The 21,554-nt window shown below is 59.8% G+C and overlaps 1 protein-coding gene across 34 annotated transcripts in view; it reads right to left on the bottom strand.

Moving 5' to 3' along the window:
- ABLIM2 (actin binding LIM protein family member 2) overlaps positions 1-21,554 on the bottom strand; it is a 134,746-nt gene that overhangs the window by 13,087 nt on the left and 100,105 nt on the right. For 15 of the 34 annotated variants that reach the window (XR_014023259.1, XM_081303723.1, XM_081303729.1 and 12 more), the window contains 4 exons: positions 17,229-17,348; positions 16,243-16,295; positions 15,456-15,594; positions 6,224-6,285 (listed from right to left, as the gene is read on the bottom strand). Coding sequence is in view for 26 of the 34 variants with exons in the window: in XM_081303723.1 (XP_081159849.1) it covers positions 6,224-6,285; positions 15,456-15,594; positions 16,243-16,295; positions 17,229-17,348 (374 nt within the window). In the remaining 8 variants the exon portion in view is untranslated. Of the gene's footprint in view, positions 1-892; positions 948-4,097; positions 5,599-6,223; positions 6,286-15,455; positions 15,595-16,242; positions 16,296-17,228; positions 17,349-21,554 lie in introns of those variants that run through there. The other 19 variants (XM_081303717.1, XM_081303725.1, XM_081303713.1 and 16 more) reach the window with 7 other exon arrangements.

The following is a 21,554-nucleotide window of genomic DNA, read 5'->3' as shown; positions in this document are numbered from 1 at the left end:
ACCTGCCTCAGTTTACCCTCGCGTGCAGTGGGCGCTCCAAGGCTACCTTCTGGGAGTGCTGTGGAGACGGACGCCCCTGCGGCTGACCCTCCCCTGCTCCTTCCCCGTCGAGTCCTCCTTCCCTGTTTTAAACCATCAAGCTCCACCGCAGACGTGAAAAGGTTTCCCTTCCAACTAAGAGCGTCTTAGTAAAATTGAAACCTCCAGAGAGCAGGGCCTCCATGCACACGGGACCTCAGAAGCCAGGGTCAGTCCGACCCGCCCAACAACAGCTGTGAGGGGCCGGTCCTCAAGGTCCCCTCATGCTAGGGGGGTCCCGATGTGCCAGCTCTGAGGCCTGGGGATGTGGACGACCACCCAGAGGAGCAGGTTGCAACACCTTGACACCGTCGCCCTCGTGCGAACCAGCAAGGCTCCAGCAGTCCAGGGGTGACGCGGAGGGGAGCTGGCCGACATGGGACCTACTCGGAGCTGGGAGAGCAGCCTGGGGTGCAGCCCTGCCACGTGAGCAGGTGACCACTCCAGTAATGCCAGCCCCCAGTCACCCTCCTGGCTTGGAGCCCAACGTGTCACCGGCATGCCAGTGGCCACACGGGGAGCCAGGGTGCTCTGTTCCGCCCGGGGCCTGGAAGCTGTTTGCCTGAGGCTCTGCTGCCCCGAGTGAGGCAGAGCACCCAGCACACCAGGACAGGCCCCTGCACCCCGACGGGAGATGGGAGCACCTCGGGCAGAGGATGGCATGGAGGTCAGCTGACTCTCCCCCTGGGGGCCCTGTCTGCGGTGCCCAGGCCTTCTGCCAGCAGGCCCCGAGGCGGCCTCAGGATGAGATGGTGGAAATGTGTTAGTGACCCCCGGCCCAGTCAGAGACCCACAGGGTCCCCGCTGCGTGTACCTCGCGTGCCCCAGCTGGCATCCGGGTCTGCTCCACAAGGGGCCACATTGGCATTCTGGAAAAGAAAGAGAGAGAGGGCGGCAAGAGATGGGCTGCAGGCGGCCACGGGGCCTGGAGATGCTCCTCCTCGCAGGCCTCGAGAGTGGGCATCTGAGCAGTGATCGGCTGAGATGACGGACAGACGCGAGGCCCAGCTCGGGAAGCCGTGTCCGGGGCTCCCATCCTCGCCTCGGAGGCTGCCAACCTGCCTTTAAAGATGACCCCAGGGGCCTGGGGGCCTGCTCTGGAGCGGGCATGGGTGGCTCAGCACCGCTCCCTCAGCTCACCTGTGCAGGCCCCTGTGATGCCTCTGCGGCTCTCACCACAGGCTCACACGCCCTGTGCCCAGTGCTCTGGTGGACCTAGGATCCACACATGCCCCCTGACCCCTACAAGACCACCACAGGGGAGCACCTGCCAGCGCCTCCTGCTCTCCCCCAAGAGGCCCTGGCTCCCAGCTACAGCGCTCCAGGAGCGTGTGTGCCTGTCAAAGTCCACCTGCCCCAAGGCTCCGAGACAAGAGGGGCCTCATCTCCTCTCTGGAACCCAGGCTCCAGCAGGTCTGTGGGTGACCTTGAGGATTGAAGGAGCCGAGTGTGCAGAAGTCCCTGGCACAGGGCCTGAGTTGTCATAAGCACTCTTTACGGAGGGGCTGAGAGCCCCTGGCCACCTGCTCAGGCACCTCGGTCACTTGCCCGTGGCCTGTCGCGGCAGACTCTGCCATGTTAGAGCATCATGGCCATTTGTGTCTGGAATTCTCTTTCCCTTCTGCCCACTGGAAAGATCATTGGCACCACCTGCGAATGCAGGGCCCCCACAGGGGCTGGTGCAGCCCTCTCCTGTCCGCCTCCTGCACTCTGCCTGGCACCTGGGTCAGAGTGGCACTCAGATGGCTCGTGTACCTGCTGCCCACAGCGGCTGAGCCCTGAAGTGTCTTATTCATGCCCTGGTCCCCAGCACCTGGACCAGGGTCTCAAATAGGGTCAAAACCATTGGCCACTGCTCCTGAAGCTGGGCTCGGGGACTATGTTTCTGGAGTCCTACTGTCCAGGGGCTCATGGGCTTGGCCCAGTGGGTACTGTTACAGGGACAGCTGCCTTCAACAGTAAGCAGGAACTGGTTACAGCCCTAGGGAGTGCCGGAGGAGAAAAAGACCCCAGTCCAAAGCTCTCCATATGAAACAGAGAAACTGAGGCCCAGAGAGAAGCTGGACAGAGCAGGACTCAGCCTCCAGGACGGGCTGGGTGCATGAGTGGGGCCGGAACTGGCCTTTACTCAAATTTTTGGTATTTTGTTCACCACGGGCTTTCTGCATGGGTTTGTTTCTAAAGATATTGCTTTGAAAGATGCGGCATCTCTTGGAGGTGCCTCCCTCGCCCCATCGTCCTAGTCCTCAGTCCCGGGCCAGGTTCCTCACCTCATCCGGGAACTCTCCACCACTTTCTCGCAGGCCTGTCCAAAATTCTGACATTTTTGCAGTCTCACTCAGACCAGTGCCCCAGGGGCACCTCTCCTGCCAGGGAGCCTCCCAAGAGGCATAAAGCAAGGTGGACCTGCAAGCCTCTGCCCACCTCTGCACGCCCGGCCCAACAAATGTGAAGGAGAAATGCTGCCACCTAGTGTCCGTCTCCCCTCATCACAGTAGTCGGGAGGCCCAGGCTATCACGTCCTTGCTGCAGAACCAGCTTGCAGGAAAGGACCTCAGGAGGGAGGCGGGCATTGTCAGGTGGAGGAGCGGTCCCAGGGTGGTCCTGGGCAGGGCCAGTGGAGTCTACTCTTGGTCTTCTAAGTGCAGGGGACAGCTCTGGAGGCTGGGGATTTTATTTGTCCTTTTCATTGGCTTGGCACTTACTATGATGGCTGCACTACAGACACAGTCTCTAATCTTGCTGAAAGTCCAGGAGGCGAGCATTACCACCACCATGAGGCCCAGAGATGTTAAACAACTTGCCAGATCTCAAAGCAAGTATACAGAACTGAAGAAACTTGAACCCAGGTGTCTTACTTTTCAAAACTCACACCAGGATGGCTAACAGGATGCCGCGTGGCCATGTACCCGGCTGCCAGTCTTTTCTTGCTAAGCTCCTGTGGGAATGTGCCACCCCACTCAGCAAACACTGAGGGAAGGAGGGCCGGGGACTTGCTTTGAAGTGTTACGGGGCTTCTGAAGAGACTCACCACTCGGATGCTATTTGTCCCCATCATAATGTTAGAGGCAAGGACTTTTTCTTTTCTAGATTCTAGGAAATGACTCAGAAGATTTTAGTAACTTGCTGAAAGACAGAGCTGGCACTGGACTCGGGGCCTCCAACTCCCAAGCACGGGTTCTTTCCAGGACTGCAGTTTGTTATACCAATTTGTTAAGATTTTGTTTGTATCCATGTAGACAAATGAGTGGAAACCAGATTAAAACGACACTTCCAGTGAACCAATTAGATTAGACTTACTATTTTGGCTCCTTATCTGCTATCTACCTTATTGTTATTTTTTGATTACTGAGTCCACGTCTTATTTCAATAGAGCCACTTCCGATCCCTACCACCCTGGCACCTGCTCCAGGTCTGGATTGCCAGGCTGCTGGGTGCGTCTAGGCCAAGGAATGCTCTCACGGCTTCCTTGGATCGGCTTTGTCATGAGTCGGTGTCTCCTTTTTACACCACCAACTCCATGAACTTGTTTAACCTCAATCTCCTTATCTGAAACTGATATCGATGTCAACATCTTCCCCGTTTTCAGATATTTTAGCATCTCTTTCTTACCCTTTCACTTTTAATTGTTTCAAAATAATTCTTAAGTGTGCATTTTGTAGTGACACACGACGACAATGCTATTTTTTGGATCCAACTTGACAGCTTTTGTCTTTTAATAAAGGGATTCCTCCTGTTACCATTTAGCAAAATGGAAACACTTTCAGGGAGCCACCAAAAGGTCCTATGGGGGGCCAGTGACCATTCTCCTAACCCCTGACTGGGCGGTGTGCATCTGAGTCACCCTGCCTCACCCACAGGGAGGCCTGCAGCGGTGGCTGTCACTATCCACTCTGTGGGTGGGCGGTGAGCATTCCCTGCTGGGCAAGCTTGGCTGTGGGGCCATCTGGCCTTGGAGACACAGGGTACTCTGGACTACTGGGGCCTTGTCACAAAGTCCTTTTGGAGCAAGACCTAAGGAGAACTTTGCCCCTTGAACTTTTTTCTTTTCTTCCATCAGACTCCACAACTGGTCAAGGCCACGTTGAGTCCGTGCCTCGAAGCAGGGAGGCTCAGAGCTCAGCCCTGACGGCTGTCCTCACACAGTGGCCTTTCTCCTCCAGTCTCCCTCCTGCCTCAGCCTCCCGTGGCCGGGGTTACAGAGGTGCGCCACCACATCTGGATTCTTCTGTGATCTGGTGTTAACGGGACTTTGGTCTGACTGCACTTGTACTTTTAATTAGGCCCCTATGAGTTCTTTCTGGATGAAAAACAAACCAAGGAACCACTAACAGTGACTCTGGGGCACCGCAGGCCATCAGCAAAGAAGCATGGACAAGCACTGGTTGGAAAGCCCAGGGCCAAAGGCCAGAGTCCAGTGCTGGGCCTGGCTGCAGGATAAAGGCTGGTCATTAGGTCGCGTGGCTGGCCTTCCCGCTGAGAAGTAGGCAAAAAAAACCACACAAGGTCTTAGAAAGAGTAAAAAACATTGAACAGATCGTTAGGAGGGAAAATAGGTGCCCAGAACCAAGCTGCCAGCGTGGCCACCCACCTTCCCGCAGCAACACGAAGGCTGAGAATCAAGTGAGGGCGAGCCCTGGGCCAGCAGGCCTTCCCCACCAGTGGGCGGAGGACAGGACTTGGTCAAAGTTGGCTCTTAATCCTGCTTCCCTCGTTCTGGGAAGGATGGACCCTGCCCTGCCAGAACGTCGGGCCAGCTGTTCTCTGCCCAGGAGGTGGCACTGGAGACCCGGACCTCTGTGGACACAGGGCACCCAGCACCTTCGCCATGTGAACCGAGGGCCTGTCCTGAGGACAGCAGGCGGGGGACAGGCGCCTCCCTGACTTCCTCTCACACCTGACCTGGGTGGGGACACTTGTCTTGGTTTTGGGGTGCACACCGTGCCCACGGCCCCGGGTCAGAGAACGGCTGTCTCAGGTGAGAAGAGAACATGTCAGACGGTGCTCCCGCCCAGGCTTTCCGTGACGGGTGCGATAGGAGGCCTGGGCACGGAGCCCTTGGCCCTGCTTTCCCTGTGGAGGACGAAGGGGAGAGACTGCTTCTCACATGCTGCATGTGTGGTCCTGCCGTTCTCAACGGGAGGAGCGGTTAGTGGGGGGCAGCTGCTAGAATCCACCGTGCAGGGGCGCACGGGCCTGGGTCTGCAGCTGGGCCTCGGGACAGACACAGCGGCTCGCCTGAGACCTGAGGAAGCAAAGGCCCAGGGACCCCCTGGCTCCTGGAGGTGGCGTCCCTGCTCGTAGGCATGTCCTGGAGCCCTGACCCTGAGGAAGGAGTAGGACAGGTGTCCCTGGCTGCCCTGGCCACAGACAGGGCCGTGGGTTTTTAGTGGCCTCTCTGTTCCTTTATAGAAGAACTTCTCCAAGCTGGGAAGAGGCCTCCTCGGGGATGTCTCCTGGGGCTGTGTGTCCATGCTCCATCAGTACCCCACCCCGTGATCCTCTGGAGGACTCGTGGGGCTGTGGGAAGAGTGTCAGAATTGAGCTGCTCATCACGAGGGCTGACTGAGCCGGGGCGCCAGGCTCGGTACCAGCTGTGAGCACCCAGATGCCCGGGTATCCAGAGCCTCGGGAGCAGGAGCCGGCACTCCCTGGCAAAGGAACGCTGAGCAGCAGTGACCGACCTCTGCATTCTAAACAGTGGCACGGGTTCGAGGGGCGATGGGTAGTGACCATGCGATGGTAATGAGGGTGGCAGCCAATGGCATCCCAGCCCAGGACGTGGTGCTGGGCTCCCGGGGCTCCTGAGCTACAGCAGCCTTCCTGGGCTCCGCTCAGAGGAAGAAGTAGGCCCCCAGGGGCTTCTTGCATCAGGGCCTGGTCACCCTGGTAGTCCCCATCCCCCGGCCCCCCCACTGCGGTCTTCCTGAGGACAGGGACAGGGCAGTGGGGAGCCATGGAGCCGCAGCCTGTTCTGTTCCTAGTGTGGGAAAAGCGGGGAGGCAGCGGCCCCAGCGGGGCATCAGGCAGAGGCGGGCGGCGAGCAGGGCCAGGCCGCTCCTCCTGGCTGTGGTCAAGAAGCTGTGTCGGGGTCGGCAGCAATGGAAGGTTAGTACCCGGCGGGCCAGGAGGGGTCAGTACCTACCCGACGGTCCAGGCCATTCGTCCCATGTCTTGGGAGGGAGTCGGATTTGGAATAGGGGAACCCTGAAACAGACACAGCACAGCCCCGTCACATGCGCACCCCACGGGCTGTGGGGGCACGGACAGGGCAGGCTTCCAACAGGGTCAGGCAGGGTGGGGGGTGGCAGACGCAGGAGGCCCTCTGAGGATCCCTCCCTCCTGAGTTTTGGCCTCCTGTCCCCAGGGCGTGGACTGGGGAAGGAGCAGGGCAGCTGATGTCCCAAGCCCGCTCCTGACACCAGGAACACACCTGGCCCCCGTGCTCACGCCACAGAGGTCCAGCATCACCTGTCCCCCAGGCTGGCCCTGACCCGACAGGGCCCAGGCCGGGCCATCCTGAGCCCGTGTCAAATGGGGCCTGGAGACAATGTTATTAAGTAAGTGTTTGTGGTGGGGGGTTCCCATGAAATTCCCAATTGCCAGCTTCTCTGGAAATAAAAAGGTTGATTGGAGACCCTGGGGCTTTGTCCCTCCTGTGGGGCAACACTTGCTAGGCCACTGGGGACTGAGCCTTCGGGGACCCAGGAGATCGAGGGCCCCAGTTCACCTCCTCGATGCTGCTTGGTGGGGGCAGAGGGAGCTCTGTCAGGAGGACCTCCTGGCTCGGGGCCAGGGCATGTTCTGGATGGAGGGAACTTGGCAGAGCTTGCCCCAGCAGGGCAGGCACCCAACCAGCAAGCGCTCTTAGGAGGCCTGTCCCTCAACTGTCTGTCCTTCCACCTTCCCATGGGCCCTCAGGGAGCAGTGCCAGAGCTGCCTGACCTGCGCACGCCCACCCCGGCAGTGGCCCAGCCTCAGGCAGTGTAGACCAACCTCCCCCACAGGATAGAGGTCAAGCTGACTCATGGAGCTCCGGGCCACCTGTGAGGGCTCCAAAGGGAGGGCAGGTCACGTGCCTCAGGGTCCAGATGAGCTGCTCGTCACGAGGGCTGACTGAGGACTGAGGACCGTGGGGCCGGGCAGTCCCTCCTGCCCACTCACCCGCTCTGAGTATCCTGGCCCTGATCCTGAGCCCGTGGCCCTGCGGCTGGATGCTCACTGCACCTGGACAGTGCCCAGCGCCCAGCTGCCGCCTTCAGGACTTGACACGCTGTCACTCAGTGTGGGGACTTCCATCAAGGTCACTTTACGCCACCGGCTGCCCAACTACAGAGGCCGGAGATGATCCTCCTACCACCGAATCAGACGGCCTTCAGCTTTGCTTCCACCACTGAATATGATTCAAGAAACTCAGACACGAAGCGCGGTCTCCTGCACGTGTCCCGTCTTCACCTCTCCCGATGCTCCCCCGTCTAACTCCTGGCCTCGGCAGGCTGGAACCTGTCGGCCACTCTGGAAGGTCTGCGAGGGACATGATTTCTTGGTTCTCTATCGTCTGAGAGTTCATTTCCCATCCAAACCAAGACATGTTTTCACTGACCGCAGAATTCGCGCGGCAGCTCCTTCTCCAGCATGCGAACCGCGTGCCTCTCCCTCCTGGTCTCGGTCTCGAGGTCTCTGAGGAGCACCCACTGTCACTCGGTTGGATGCGCTGCTACGGGTGACCATCTTTTCTCACCGGGCACTTGAAGACTTCTCTCTTCTTGCCCTTGATTTTCAGAAGCTTGATCATGATGCGTCTTAGTGTGGAGGTCTTGGCTTCTCCTTTTGGGTGTTCAGTTTCTTGAAGCTGTAGGTTTATCTCTTTTGCCAAGTTTGGTAAGTTTTCACCCATTATTTCTCTGAATGCTTTTTCAAGCCCGTTTCTCCTCTCTGGGAATCCAGCGGCTGGCTGTGGCTCCCTGTGCCTGAAGCTCCGGGGTTCTCCTCTCTGTCTTTTGTTTAGATCAGACGAATGACATCGCTGCTGCCAGGTCCCTGAGTCTCTCCTCTGTTGGACTCAGGTGTCCTGCTCCTGAAGCCGTCAGTGGATTCTTTCTCTTGCTTATCTTACTCCTCAGTTTGATACCTTCTGTTCTATTTTTTTAAATAACTTCCATTTCTTTGGTGAGATTTTTTTCAGTTGTTTCAAAACTATTTATCGTTGCTTGCTGAAGCATTCTTTGTAATAGATATCTTAAAATCCTTGTCCAATAATTCCAATGTCCGGTTCTTCTTAGTGTCACTATCTGTCGATTGTCCTATCTTGCTGCTGTGGTTAACTTATGTCTCTCAATGTGATGAGTAAATGTTTTTATTAAATCCTAGGCATTTTGGATATTATGTTAGGAGACCGGATCTTATTTAAGTTTTCCACTTTAGCACCTGTCAATCTGTCCAGGTTCCGTCTGTAGAGCCTGGTCTTTTAGGGGCTATGGTTCCAATGACAACTCAGGTTTCAGAATGCCTCACAGAACCAGTCTGTCTGCTGCCCCCACCTGGTTGTGTGGCTGTTGCTCCTGCCTGATCCCTGCTGGTGCCCCCTACCTGGGGTCACCTTGTGAGGGCAGGAAGGGCAGGAGACCCTGGCCATGGAGAAGGCCACACCCAGGGCCTGTTCTTCATCTGGCCTCCTCCTTGGTGTCTGTGAGTGCTGCTGGGGAGGGGACACCTTGGTCCCTGGCCCCTGGATGGGAAGACACCTTCCTCTTCCTGTCCTGTGGTTGACTCTACCTTATTCCTGGGTCCCTTCAGTTACTGGGGAGAAGGAAGGGTCCCTGTGAACTCATCAATTAAAACTGGTCTCTTTGGGAGGGACAAGTCATTGGTTGATTTCAAAGGTCCCAGGGTCCATGTGTGGCCAGGGCTGAGAGCCCTTCATTTGAAAGGCCTCTTCACACATCCAGCTACTTCATTCAACTCTCACTGGCCTGCACATGGAACAAGAGCCGATTTTACATCTGAGGGAGCTGAGGCTAGTGGATTGAGGGGCCTGTACCTGGCCAAACAGCTTCTAGCTAGAGAGGGCCCTGGGCTTTGGGAACCTCGTCTGCCCCAGGTCTGCCTGGTGGGTTTGCAGTCACGTGGTCATCTAGGGACCCCATGTCCAATTAAATTACCAGCCTTCAAGAACATGTGGCCGTGTGTGGCACTCAAGAGAGAGACCCACAGGGAGAAGCGGGTAGGGAGGACATGGGTGGTCAGGACCCTGGCTCACACCAGGCCTTGCAAGCCCTGGACAACCAAGTCCAGGCTTAGCCCAAACATGCCGTCTGCGCGTCCTCTCAGAGGCAGCGTGTGGCCATCCTGCCCTGGCACCCCACGGGGCTGCTTCTGGGGCCCTAAACTCCTTCTCTTGGCTCTGTCTTCTTCTACAGAAGCTTGTCAGAGGCCAGAGTAGCCACTAGACATTCAGGAAAAGGCCCTTGTGGGTGGGTGGGTGTTCCAGATGCAGCAGGAGACACATGGTCACCACAGCATCCCAGGGTGCTCCGGACAGCAGGTCACTCCCAGGTAGATGGCCCTGGGTTCGGTGGCCTGAGGTGACTTTGCAGCAGGGTGGCCTGTGCCAGCATCCCCACTGCCGCCCTTGGTCTCTGAGCCACAGGGAGCTACAGGCTCTTGCCCAGTCTGAGCTTCGGGCTTTGGGAGAAGTCAGATGTCCCCCACTGGCTGCTGAAGGGTTGCTGAGGCCCGGCTGTGGACTGCGTGTGCCCACCTGGCTGTCCCCTAACAGCCAGGCCAGAGGATGTCCTGTGCCTCGCCCCAGGGTCTCCCTGCCAGGAGGACAGGGTCATCCTGGTTTTCACAGATGAGGGAATTTCAGAGAAGCTTATTTTTGTACCCATGGTTACACAGCAAGTGACAAGCTGAGATTCAACCCTGGGGAGCCGCACCCCAAAGCAGTGCTCTCTGCAGACCTTCACACGGTGCCTCTCCTGCGCCTGCCCACCAGAGGCCTGGAGCGCTGTCTGCAGAGTCTTCTCCACGGAGACTTGGGGTGACACCCCGTCACCTCCCGGGCGCGCCGTGGGTGGGTGCTGTAGTGCCCGCCCCGTCTCCCAAGGCCTGCGGGGCTCCCTGGAGCGCCCTCCCTTCACGGCAGTGGTGTTTCTCCTGCAGCCGGGCTTCCCATTCATGGGTAGGGATCTCCAGACCCCAGTTGGGGAAGACAAAGGACCTGAGTGTGTGGTCACCCTCCAAGGGCTGTACGGCGGCATCTGGGTGGGCACGTGCACTGCCTATTGCCCACGCGGTCCTATCCTGGGCACAGGCTGCTGCTGGGCACAGGGAGGCAGGGGGTCTGCTAAATAAAAGCAGAGTCTCCAGCTGACCCCAGCGAAGGGCGGCGGGCTGCCCCCTGGGCTCCCAAGCCCTGCCCACGCTGTCCCAGGAGGCTCCCCTGGGGTGTCTCTGTCCCCAGACCCAGACTCCTCTCCCGAGTGGGGTCTGTCCTGACAGATGGAGCTTCCACTGCTCTCCCTGGAACCCCGAGATGGGCAGGGGCCAGAGGTGACCCTGTCCACTCAGGCTGGCCGTTCCCTTGCTGACAGTGTCCATACCACGGGACCTCCACCTGCCTGCTGGACACCAGGGCAGCCGAACCCGCGCTGCCAGCTCCCCGGCCTCTCCTCTCTGTCTTTCCCTGCAAAGAGTGCCACGGCTGCCCGTCCCGGCCTCCTCTCTGTGGCTGTCCACTCCGCGCTCGTCCTCTGCTCCTCCTCCTGACCCTCGCCCCCTCCCCACGATGCGCCAGGCCATTCCCACTTGCTGGCTCGCCCCTCCCCCAGCACTTGCAGAGATGGCGCATGGAAGAAGCTGGCAAGGAATGAGCTGGGAGTTGGGTGGGGAGGGAGAGCCCCAGCTTCGGGGCTAAGTGACCAGCTCAGGACGGACCACGTGGGTGTCCCGGCAGGCTGTGGGGCTCTCTGCATCTCAGGGTCCAGTCCACTGGGAACTGACGGTCCTTGGCGTCTGCCTCCGGCCCAGGGCACCCCCAAGAGCCAAGCCTGTTTCCCCAACTTCTGGTCGTGTCAGGTGAATAAGTGACCTTTCCCTCCCCATCTCTGAGTAGGGCAGCTCCGCCCCCCTGAGCCAGCCACCTGGACACCCAGCTCCTCCTCGCTGTGCCTGTGCCCATACGTCCCACTCATCTCCCTGGTCAGGGCTCTCGCTGCTCATCTGGGGCCACAGTCGCCCGCCAGCCCGCCGTCTGTGGAGCTGCCTGTCCGGCACATTGGACACTAGAGATGGACGCCCGTTTCCCACTCACACCTGCTCCCCGGCCCCCACCCGAGGCCTTCCTCGGTTCCTCACAGCTGCCCGGCGCCAGCTCTGAACCTCTGGCCTCGCCCCAAGCCTGGACGCTGACTACTGCCTCCTGTTACGCCCGCCAGACACAGGCCCGGACAAGTGTCAGGCCGCCTGCGAACCCTGCTCTGAACCCTCTAGAACCAAGGGGCTAGTGACCTGGCCACATGGCTGAGCTGGCCATTCCACCGCCAGACCTGCCTCTGCTCCTTCCCCAGCCCTCGGGCCGGCCAGGGCTGCCCTCGCCCTCCAGAGACGGCCCCTTCCACGACACCTCCGTATCCCAGCCACACTCCCCCAGCACTGCAGGCTCCCGGCTCACAGGGTGGCCTCGGGTCAGGCTCCAGCCCCTCTGTGAGCCAGCTCCCGGGACAGGCAATCTGGCCTGTTGGGGCCTCTGCTCTGTCCTCTGGTCCCAGGACGACCTGGAACACAGACAGTGCTCATGAAGTACTTGTTGGTGACAGGGCCGCCCGCATCCCCTCTCTGGGCCCACTTTGCCTGCTGTAGGATGAGGAAGCCATGCCGAGGCTCTTCCAGGTCTGGGATGTGCACATCCCACCCCACGAGGCAGCCGGAGCCCCCACCAGGAGCGGGGCCCACCTGAGATCCACGGGTGGCCCATCAGGGGTCTGTTCCTCCCAAGCACAGACTAAGTAGGAGTGTCCCCTGCAGGGAACTCGCAGGACTCTGGAGGGGACAGTGGAGTGTCCCTCTCACCACTCCTGCTGGCCAGGAGGGAAGGCCCAGGGCCAGGGTCCTGAAGCCCCCTGGGGGCCACGGGAGGTAATGAGCAATGGCAAGCACGCTCAATCAGACAAGGGACTCGCAGGGGCCTCACAGTGGAGGGGACACACAGGGTGGCATGAAGGCCAAAGCCACAGAAGGTCTGGGGGAATGCCCAGGCTGTGTCTTCCTGAGGGCCTCGGCCACTGTCCCCAGCCTCCAGGTCTCTAGCTCTAACCTGCCCGACCTTCCTCTCGAGTAGGCATGGGGAAGGGGCTATGCCCGCTGGAGCGCCAGGCCTTCAGGGATGAAGCCCTTGGGGCAGGGTGTGCAGCCAGCCAGGGTTGGTGGCCCGCTGACACTTCCAATCACTGTGTGTGTGTGCATGTGTGCAGAGTGACCTCAGAGGAGTGGGCAGGGCCTGAAAGGTCCGGCTCGAGAGACCTGAAGCAGAAGCAGATCAGGCCAGGACAGGCCAGGGTCCAGGACCTCGTGCTCCTGCCCAGGGCAGTGGGCCTTCCCCTGTGAGAGCCCCTTCAAGCCAGTGTCTTACAACAAAAGGGAGCCCTGGCCCTTCCTGTGTAGAATGTAGGGCCTCTACTAATATAGACTGGGGCACATGGCCAGGTACACTTCCGCACACTACGGAAGGAGGATAGAGGTGGCCCAAGGTAAGCCCTGTGGCACAGGGTCACCACACAGGCTTGTCATCCACTGTTGCTCTGTGCTGTCTAGCACCATGACCTGCACATAGTAGGTGCTCAATAAATCCCAGCTGGCGGGATGGATGAAGGGCTGAAATGAATCCAGTTTTGTGGCATGTCTGATGGTGTCATGGGTGAGATGAGGCTGTGACCAGGCCTGTGGGCCAGGAGGCACCTGGGGGGCAGGCGGCAGAGAGACACACCAGCACTGCTCCTGCCACCTGCCTCTCCCAGTCCCCGCATGCTGCTCCGGACCAGGGGCTGCTCTCCTCTTCTCTGTCTCCCCCTCGGCGCTCTGCTCAGCGTCTGGCACAGAGTGGGTGCTCAATAAATACCCGTTGAATTTAATGCATCTCAATTCAACCAACATTTATTGAGCGCCCACTGTGTTGAGTGTCACACTCCTGCCTTCCTTGGCGCACTACAGATGGTGTCCTGGGGTGTAGCGGGTGGGCCCTGCCGTGTGCCATTGCTCTGCTCTGATGGATCCGCCTTGGTGAGAGCCACAAAATGCCCAAAGAGAAAGTGGGCACTGCTCCCCTTCCCACCCCAGCTGCTCACCCGCCCCAGACACGCCCGGCTTGGTCTGCGCACCCTGGGAAGGGAGGCAACGTCCTCAGGACAGAGGCGCAGGAGCAGTTGTAATGCAGGACATGGTGGGTCTCCGCCCAGGCCGCTGTCGGGACTCCAGCAGGAGCGAAAGGCCGCTCACAGTGGTGACCGCAGCACACGGCAAGGGCAGCAAGGCCGGGGCTCATGTGGGGCTTGCGCTGTGGAGGGGCCTCCCGCTTAAACCATGTCCCCACACTGGAGCTGGTGCCCGCAGGTCGGGTGCACCTGCATGGAAGCCATTGCTGTCCCAGCCGTGGCCACACGTGCAGCTTGAGGTGGGGACACAACAGCAGAGCTGACAGATGGGACTTGGGGTCCAAATGGCAAAGCAAGACACCTGCCACAGCCTGGCCTTGCGGGGACCAGCACCCGCCGTCTCCTGTGCCTCCATGGCTCCGGGAGCCCTTGTTCTGGCGTTTGCAAGTGAGGAAGGGGTGCAGCCCGCGTGCAGGGCCTCGGCAAGGGGCCCACAGGAGCCTGTCTCCATCTCAGCATTTTCCCCGCATGAAGCCCCCTCCTTCCTGGGTCCTGGACACAGGAAGGCCACACACTCCAGAGGGAGCTGCTGAGGCCACAGGTGCCCCTGCGCCCCATGAGTCTGGGGGAGGTCATGGGCAGGGGACCAGGAGGACTGCAGTGGCCTCCTGCACTAGCAGGGAAGCGGCCAGAAGCTGGGAGGTCCGCAACCCTGATTCCTGGTTCCAGGGCTCAGGCCTTGATGCCAGGCCACACCTGAGGCAGGAGGGTGGCCCTCCACCTGCAAACACAGCCCAGGACAGAGCACTGTCACCGGGCAGCAGCCCCTGGGGGTGCAGGGAGAACTGGAGGACTGATGGGCAGCTACCTGCAGGGGGCACAGGCAGGGAAGGAGGGACCAGCGCCCCGGCCTGCCACGTCCCTGCAAGACCCCCAGGAGTCCCTCCCTGCTGGAGATGTCTTGGTGCCTCCCATGCTGACGTCAGCCTTGTGCCCCTGCTGAGACCCCACTAGGAGAGGGCTGCACCCCAGGAGGGATGGGTGCCCTGGGGGGTCCAGACATCTAATCACAGAGATCCCGCATGGAGCAGAATCTCTCTCCCTCCCAGCAGTTCCAGGCGTCTGCCCGGCCTGGCCGCCCTGCACCAGGGCGCTTTCCTGAGGATGGCGCACTTTGTACCAAAGGTGAGGGTGAGGATGAGGTGAGGGTGGTGACCAGGATGATGCCGCTGTTTACTGAGCACCTACTACCCGCCAGGCAGGGCGCTGCCTGAGCACCCAGTTCACCTTCCCCAAGACCCACGCGGCAGTGGGCGGAGCTTGTCCACACCACAGTTGTCCACCCTGGGGCTAGGTTTGCGCGAAGGTCAGTCTCACTGCGAAGCCTTCCTCTGCCTTTCACACCCACGTCCCCTGACCCAGCCTCCTCATCCAACCTCAGCCCTAGCTCCCCGTGAAAATCACCTTCCCAGCTCAGAGGCTGCTGCCTGCGGCCCACTGCAGGCTTTCACCTGTGACCTCAGCACCCTGCAGCGAGCACGGCTGGGACAATTTGGAATTTGAACATTTGAAGATCACTCCTGATTCAGTCTTTGTGACACCCCAGGGTCCAGCAAATGACAGCTTTGTCTGCTGTGAAGTCTGAGGCTCTAATGCCTGGGACTCTCCAGTGCCTTGCTCAGGGTGCCACAGGGACAGGACAGTGCCCCATCACCAGCCGGGTCTGGCCACGCCTCCTGAACCATGCCCACACCTGCTCTGGAGGGAGTGGCCCCGGGAGCTTCTTGGTGACCTCACCTGGAAGTCACCTGGCTCTCTACTGCCGCCCAGCTCTGGGTGTCAGCAGGAGACAGCACTGTGGCCCGGCACATCCAGCTGTGTCCTCACAGAGCCGCCCGCTGTCCTGTGGGGTGGCCCTACCTTTGCTCCTACGCCTTCACCAAGCTGCGGCCCCTGTGCCGGGGCCTCCCATGCACACCACCGCCCGGGCTCGGCAGGGCCACTCACGTGGAGAAAAGCTGTCTCCTGGCCCTCTCTGCAGAGGGCCTCGCTCTGTTCCACTGCTGTGGGACAGAGACTGGATGTCCAGGTCTGGAGAGTTCGTCCTTGTGTCTGAGTCCCCCTTGAGGAGGAGCCAGCTGGTCTTCTGCAAAGGCAAAGGAGTCATGTGAACTTTGAGGTCATCTGTAATGGGCACATCTCACCGGACCTTCCAGGGGCTTCTTTCTTACTTCTAACCAGCGAGCTGACCCACTGCAGGAAGCTCCTGTGTGAGATCAGCTTTAAGTACCTGGCCACCATTCAGGGCGAGTTGTCCACCTGTTCCACGGGAAAGTGGGGCTGCCCATCTTACAGACAAGAGCACTGAGGCTTGGGGGTCAGCACCCCAGGGGCTCCAGCAAGCAGCCTGGGCTCCTTCCCTGAACTCCCCCTCTTCCCTAAAGAGCAGTGGGCAGGGAGGGGCTCAGCCTGGGCCAAGTCCTGCCCGCAGTCACTCTTGTGATCAAAGTGTGTGACCTCCTAGGAGGAAGACGTCCACCCACTGGCCCTGAGTGGAAGATGCCTAAAACCCACTCTAGAACCATCATCCTGTGGTCCCAGAGGCACTGACAGCATCCTCAGCTACGGCAGGTGACTGAATACCCAGCCGGGCCACCTCAGTGCGAGGGGGGCTGGCGCACACGCCTCCCACCTCTGTCCTTTGGGGACTCTAAGGAACAGGGCAAGAGGAGGAGCCTGGGGTTCAGCTGGAGGGGCCACCGCGGGGCTTCCGGGGAGATCCGGTCCGCGTTACCTTCCTGTTATCCTGGTCGAAGCTCCCGTCCTCCCCGTCCACTCGCCTCGCGGCTGGAAGGGAAAGTGAACCCGTGAAGGCCGCTGCCATTCACCCTCCCGCCTCAGTCATGCTCAAACCCAAGACGGCCGAGGAGGGTCAAGAGCAGGGTGCCCTGGAGGACCGGGGCCGGGCAGGCTGGAGCAGCCCCGGGGAGGGCTGCCCGCCAGGGGGCACGGGCCTTAGAAGCGTTGTCATTCCCTTCCCCACGTGGAGCGCGGAACGGCACTGCCAGAGGCGCCGCCTGGCCTTTGAAGAACACCTTCTACCTCTCAGGGACACCAGAGGAGCGGGCCTCAGTCAGGGACCCTCGGTGTCACCTCCAGCTCCATGCCTCACCTCTCACCGCCTGTCCCTGCCAACCCTGAAGGAAGGGGCGTCGCCACTTCACAGACAGGGAGCCGAGCCTCAGGGAGACACGACCGTGAGTGAGCAGTGCTCCAGAGGACACCATGGAGAGCAGTACGGAGGAGAGCCCGGGGTGGGCTGGGGCTCAGCGGCAGAGCGCTTGCTAGCATGGGCGAGCCCCGGGGTCGAGCCTCAGCACCACAGAGACAATGCAATAAAGGGTTGTGTCCAATAAAAATAAATAAATAGATAAATATTAAAAAAAGAAAAGAAAAGAGAATCCAGCCAGAAACAAGCTCCATGTCACAGAGCAAGCAGGAGCTCATTGTACCACAAGTTGTTCACAAGAATACCGTCCACAGCAGTTGGGGGAGTTGTCACGCTGCAGGCTGACATTTCCAACCAGGATGGAGCTGAGAGACCACACAAGGGCATGCTGACACCTCCCGGCATCCAGGCCACATCCAGAGACCTTCCAGAACCCCAGACTAACACAGCACCCCATGCACAGAGACACGAAATCGAAACCCGGGCTCCTTCACAGCCGGCCTCGGTGCTGGGCCGGGCCTGAGCAAGGCCGCGCGGAGCTGGGCGCTTACCTGCAGCCTGCGGCGGGCTGGGACCTGTCAGCCTTTTGGAGCAGCCTGCCTCCTGCACCACCAAGGACAAGACTGACACCAGGCCAGAGAGCTTGGAAATTGGGGATTGGGCTACAGGACCTTGACAAGATAAGGCCAAGAGTGAAGTCTGAGCACGTCCATTCTGGACGCACAGACACTCTTGCTCTCCATGGCAACCTTTCTCCCTCCATGGAGACAGCCACTTCAAAGCCCTGTCCTCTCCGCTCCCGGAGGCGAGCAGCAGGGCCTTCGAGGAGGTTGTGATGGAGAGACAGCGGGCGGGGAGCCCAAGCCTGACAGTGTGGCGCTACTGTTGCCTTGACAACAGCCACACTGGGCAGTGGTGCCCTTGAGTGCGGCAGACATCAGCCCACACGTGGGAGCTGCCCAGCCAGCTGCAAGGACGAGCAGGCTGGGTGTCACCAGGGTGACTAGGAGCCCTGGAAGCACACCACTGCCCACACTGGAGAGAGCCTGGCCCTGCGAGCCAGCAAAATGCCAACCCTGTTCCTGAGGGCCAAGAGGCCACTCTACCCTTGGAGTGTCTGCAAGGGCAAAAGGCAATGAAGGGGCTCTTTGAGGGCTTGGGGTCCCTGGCTGGGAGGACTTCTCAGTCCTGGATAATGGGTCAGCCAGACATGTCCTATAGAGCTGCCTCTGGGCTCCAGAACAGACCCACCATTTGCAGAAAAAGATGTTCTGCCCAGACTCAGCAAATTCCCTCTGCAAATGCCACCAGCTGCCCAGGTGTGCACAGTCTACCAGGCCAGAGCCAACGCTGCTCAGAGTGAAGTTCACCAGCCCGCAAAGCATACCATGCGCTCGCTGAAGAGCTAGGAGCCTGGGCAGGAAATCATAGGAAACTGGCACTTTGTTCTATTGGTAGCTTGCTTGCTCCTTTACCAGCTCTGAACCTCAGTTTCCAGATCTGAAAAATGGGTGAATGATGCTTACACCTCCAGGCCAGGAGGAAGACTCTCCCATGAACACCACCCATGGAGCGCTGGCCTGCAGGCTTGGAGACCCCAGCAGCAGGAGGGGCTGGAGGCCATGCGAGGCCAATTTGTGGCACGCTGTGTGGGCTGCCAGGAAAACACAGGCCTTCTTAGGACAAGCAGAGAAAGTTTAGTGTGTCTTTTGTGTACAGTTGGGGGTCCTTCTGAGCCCTAGAAGGCATTTCCACTCCCATGTCCCTGGGGACTCTCCGCTAGAGGTGCCGCAGTGAAGGGGAGCCTCTGATTCCCTTTCCGGAGCCCAAGCAGGCTGGCCTTGCCTCCCTGCCACACCCTTCTCCACCCCATTCGAATCTGGATGTCCCTTGGGCGTGTCCACATCCCTCTGTACTCACCTATTCCTGTCTATCCACGCGTTCAGCTGCCCTTAACTTCCCACCCCCCATCTGTCCACCCACCCGCCACGTAACCTGCTGCTCATCCCCAGGGCCAGCCACATATCCACCCGACTGTCAGCTGCTACCGCTGTGTCCACTGAATCCACTCCTTTGCCCACTGACGTGTCCACTGAGCCAAGCTGTCCTTTATCCCCGTTCTGCCCTCTGCTGCCCTCTGTCTGCCCTCAGCCTTCCTCTCCCTTCACCAAGTGCCCAGTGTCCTGAGTGCGGGACCCAGAACACCCAGACACGACCTTTGTCCTCCAGAAGCTCGCGGCCAGGGTGCGAGGTGGACAGGGCATTAGAAGGTCTCAAGACGCTATAGTGAGGGCTTTGATGAAGGCAGAGTCAGCACAAAGGTGCTCCCAAAGAGCATGCATGTATGAGCACTTACTGAATACCTACTCCTGGGTCAGGCCCTGTACCCTGGTCTGGTTAGACGTGTGTTAACAGGTACAGCGCACGTGCGTCCCTCACCCAGGCGCCGAGGCCGAGGTGCAGAGTGAGGTGCAGAGCTGGTCACCCGAGCTCACACGTGTGTTCTCCCCGGCAGATGCACGAATCATGGGACTCAGGGCCATGTCACCCCAGCTTTACTTATCATGACTTGTATGCAAATCCTCCTCCCCAGGTGGCTCCTGGGAGAGGCCTGGTGGCCCCTTGGGGGCTTCACGAGGTGACATGTGCACAGGCACAGAGGAAGCCAGGAGGCGGGTGCAGCACAGGGGCCACTGCTTCCAGGGGACCCTCCGTGGTGCAGGGCCTGTTCCAGAGTAGGTATTCAGTAAGGGTTCACACATGCGCGCCTCTTGGCTGCCAGCATTGGCAGCTCCAACCTCCAAGGCTCTTTTGCTGGTATCTAGAGGGAACATGGGGCTGGGGGCCAGTCTGGCCCCTGTTCTAGGGGCCTTGAGCTCTGGCCGTGCTCTGCCTGCAAATCACCACTCCAGCACCTGCCAGGGCCCAAGGCAGGATGGGCTCAGGGGTGGGTCCAGGCTGGGTCCAGAGGTACTCGCCCCCACAAGGGAAGGAACCTACAGGACAATCCATCTTGCCCTCTCTCCTGGCCTGGGGCTAGAGGGGGTTGGGAATCTGCTCCTCCCTTTAGCTCCTGGGCTCTAGGAATAGACCCACCACTCATCTGATTCCCCCGTGAGGTTCCCAGCTCTGCGACTCAAATGGAATTGGGATTAGAGAGAGAGAGAGAGAGAGAAAATGCACATAGGTGGCCAAGTCCACTAGAATCCCAGTTCCATGAGGGCACATGCCACAGAGGGTCACCCATGTGTCCCCAGGGCTGGGACAGAGCCTAGCACAAAATGCATGCTTGAAAAACTTTCGTGGATATATTGTTGCAAGTCATTCAAGTCCCTCAGACCAGCTGCCTCAGCTGCAAGCCAGGAGGTCAGCAGCCCATGGGCTGCCTCAGGACTGACAGTGGCACTGAGGACAAGGACAGTGGCCCTGGTGTCTTAGCCTCCTCTCCCCCCCCTCCCTCCACCGTTTGATGGCCACGAAAGCAGAGGTGTCTCCTGTGCCCCCAGGTACAGGGCGGTTCCTCCGGGCCCTGCCCTGCCTCCACCCAGCAGCCTCTGGGGAACGTGGCTGCCCACTCCCAGCCTGGGGAACCTGGGCCAGGGGCTTCCTGATGCCCACAGCAGGTTTCTATCGCTCTTCCTGAACACTGAGCATGCCTGGCCACCTGCCCTTTCCTCATGTCCCAAGAAAGGACCCCAAACCAAAGCGAGAGTCACCCCATGAGAGAGATCCCAGAGGGACACAGAGGCGGTCAATTCCTGTTTTCAACCAGGATACAAGGAAAGAGGGAGCAGCCCTGCCACACCGTGACCTGTGCAGATGGGAGGTGTCCCCAAGAGCTCACGTGCGAGGCGATGCAAGAAGGTTCAGGGGAGAGACGGCTGGCTTACGGGGGCCTTGGCCCGGTCAGTGGGTCAGTCCTCTGATGGGGATTACTGAGTGGGAACTGCAGGCTGGTGGGATGTGGCTGGAGGAGGGGGCATTGGGACATGGCTTTGGGGTACCTATTTGTACCTGGCGAGTGGAGTCCCTCTCTGCTTCTTGATCGTCACGTGAGCTGCTGCCCTCCACCACACTCTCCCACCATGATGTCCTGCCCCCCTCCAGCCCAGAGGAGTGGAGCCTGCTGTCTATGGACGGCGACCTCTGAAGCTGGGCCCCCAGATAACCTTTTCCTCCTCTAAAGTTGTCATCGTCAGGTCTTTTAGTCACAGCAGTGGAGAGGCTGACGAACCCCAGGGGCCACTCCCTCCGTCCTGCTGGGTGGAGGCTGAGGACGGGCAGGAGGACGAGTGTCCTGGTGGCCCAGCAGCTGCGGGAGGGTACAACCCCGGCCTCGCAGGCCGCAGCTGCTCACCCCGTCCGTCTGTCTGTGCTCACGCGGACTTGGAAGTCGAACAGCAAGTCAGGTGCACTATCAGGGCCTGCGCCAGGGGAGAGCTTCCCGGGGAGTTTCAGGGGAAGCTCAAACAATCTAAAATGGCCACAATATCCCCCCAGTTCTACCACTGAAACTCCCTACTCTGTGCCAAGCACCAGGGTCACCTTCTGGAAACCCCCTCAAAGTCCACACAGGATGTGGTCCGAACCCCCAGAGGAGGAGCCGGACCTGGGGGGTGGCACATCTGCTCCCAGTCGTGTGGTGGAGCCGAGGGCCACGGCCCATCCAAGTCTGTCCCCTAAAGCAACAGGGCTCAGTGCTGTGAGTGACCCCCACTGGCGCACGACAACACATAGAAAGCCACAGGGCACCTGAGCCTTGGAACTTCCAAGAGCATCAGGCCCAGCGCCCGCTGCTTCCTGCAGCTTCTTGCTGGGGGCGCCAGAGGACTGCCTGGCATCCACCCCTGGGCCAGGGAGGCTCCATTGTTCCTTTT

The sequence above is a fragment of the Spermophilus citellus genome, assembly GCF_964194105.1.
Source record: "Spermophilus citellus genome assembly, chromosome: 8".
NCBI classification, from domain to species: domain Eukaryota; kingdom Metazoa; phylum Chordata; class Mammalia; order Rodentia; family Sciuridae; genus Spermophilus; species Spermophilus citellus.
This window is presented reverse-complemented; position numbering and strand designations above follow the sequence as displayed.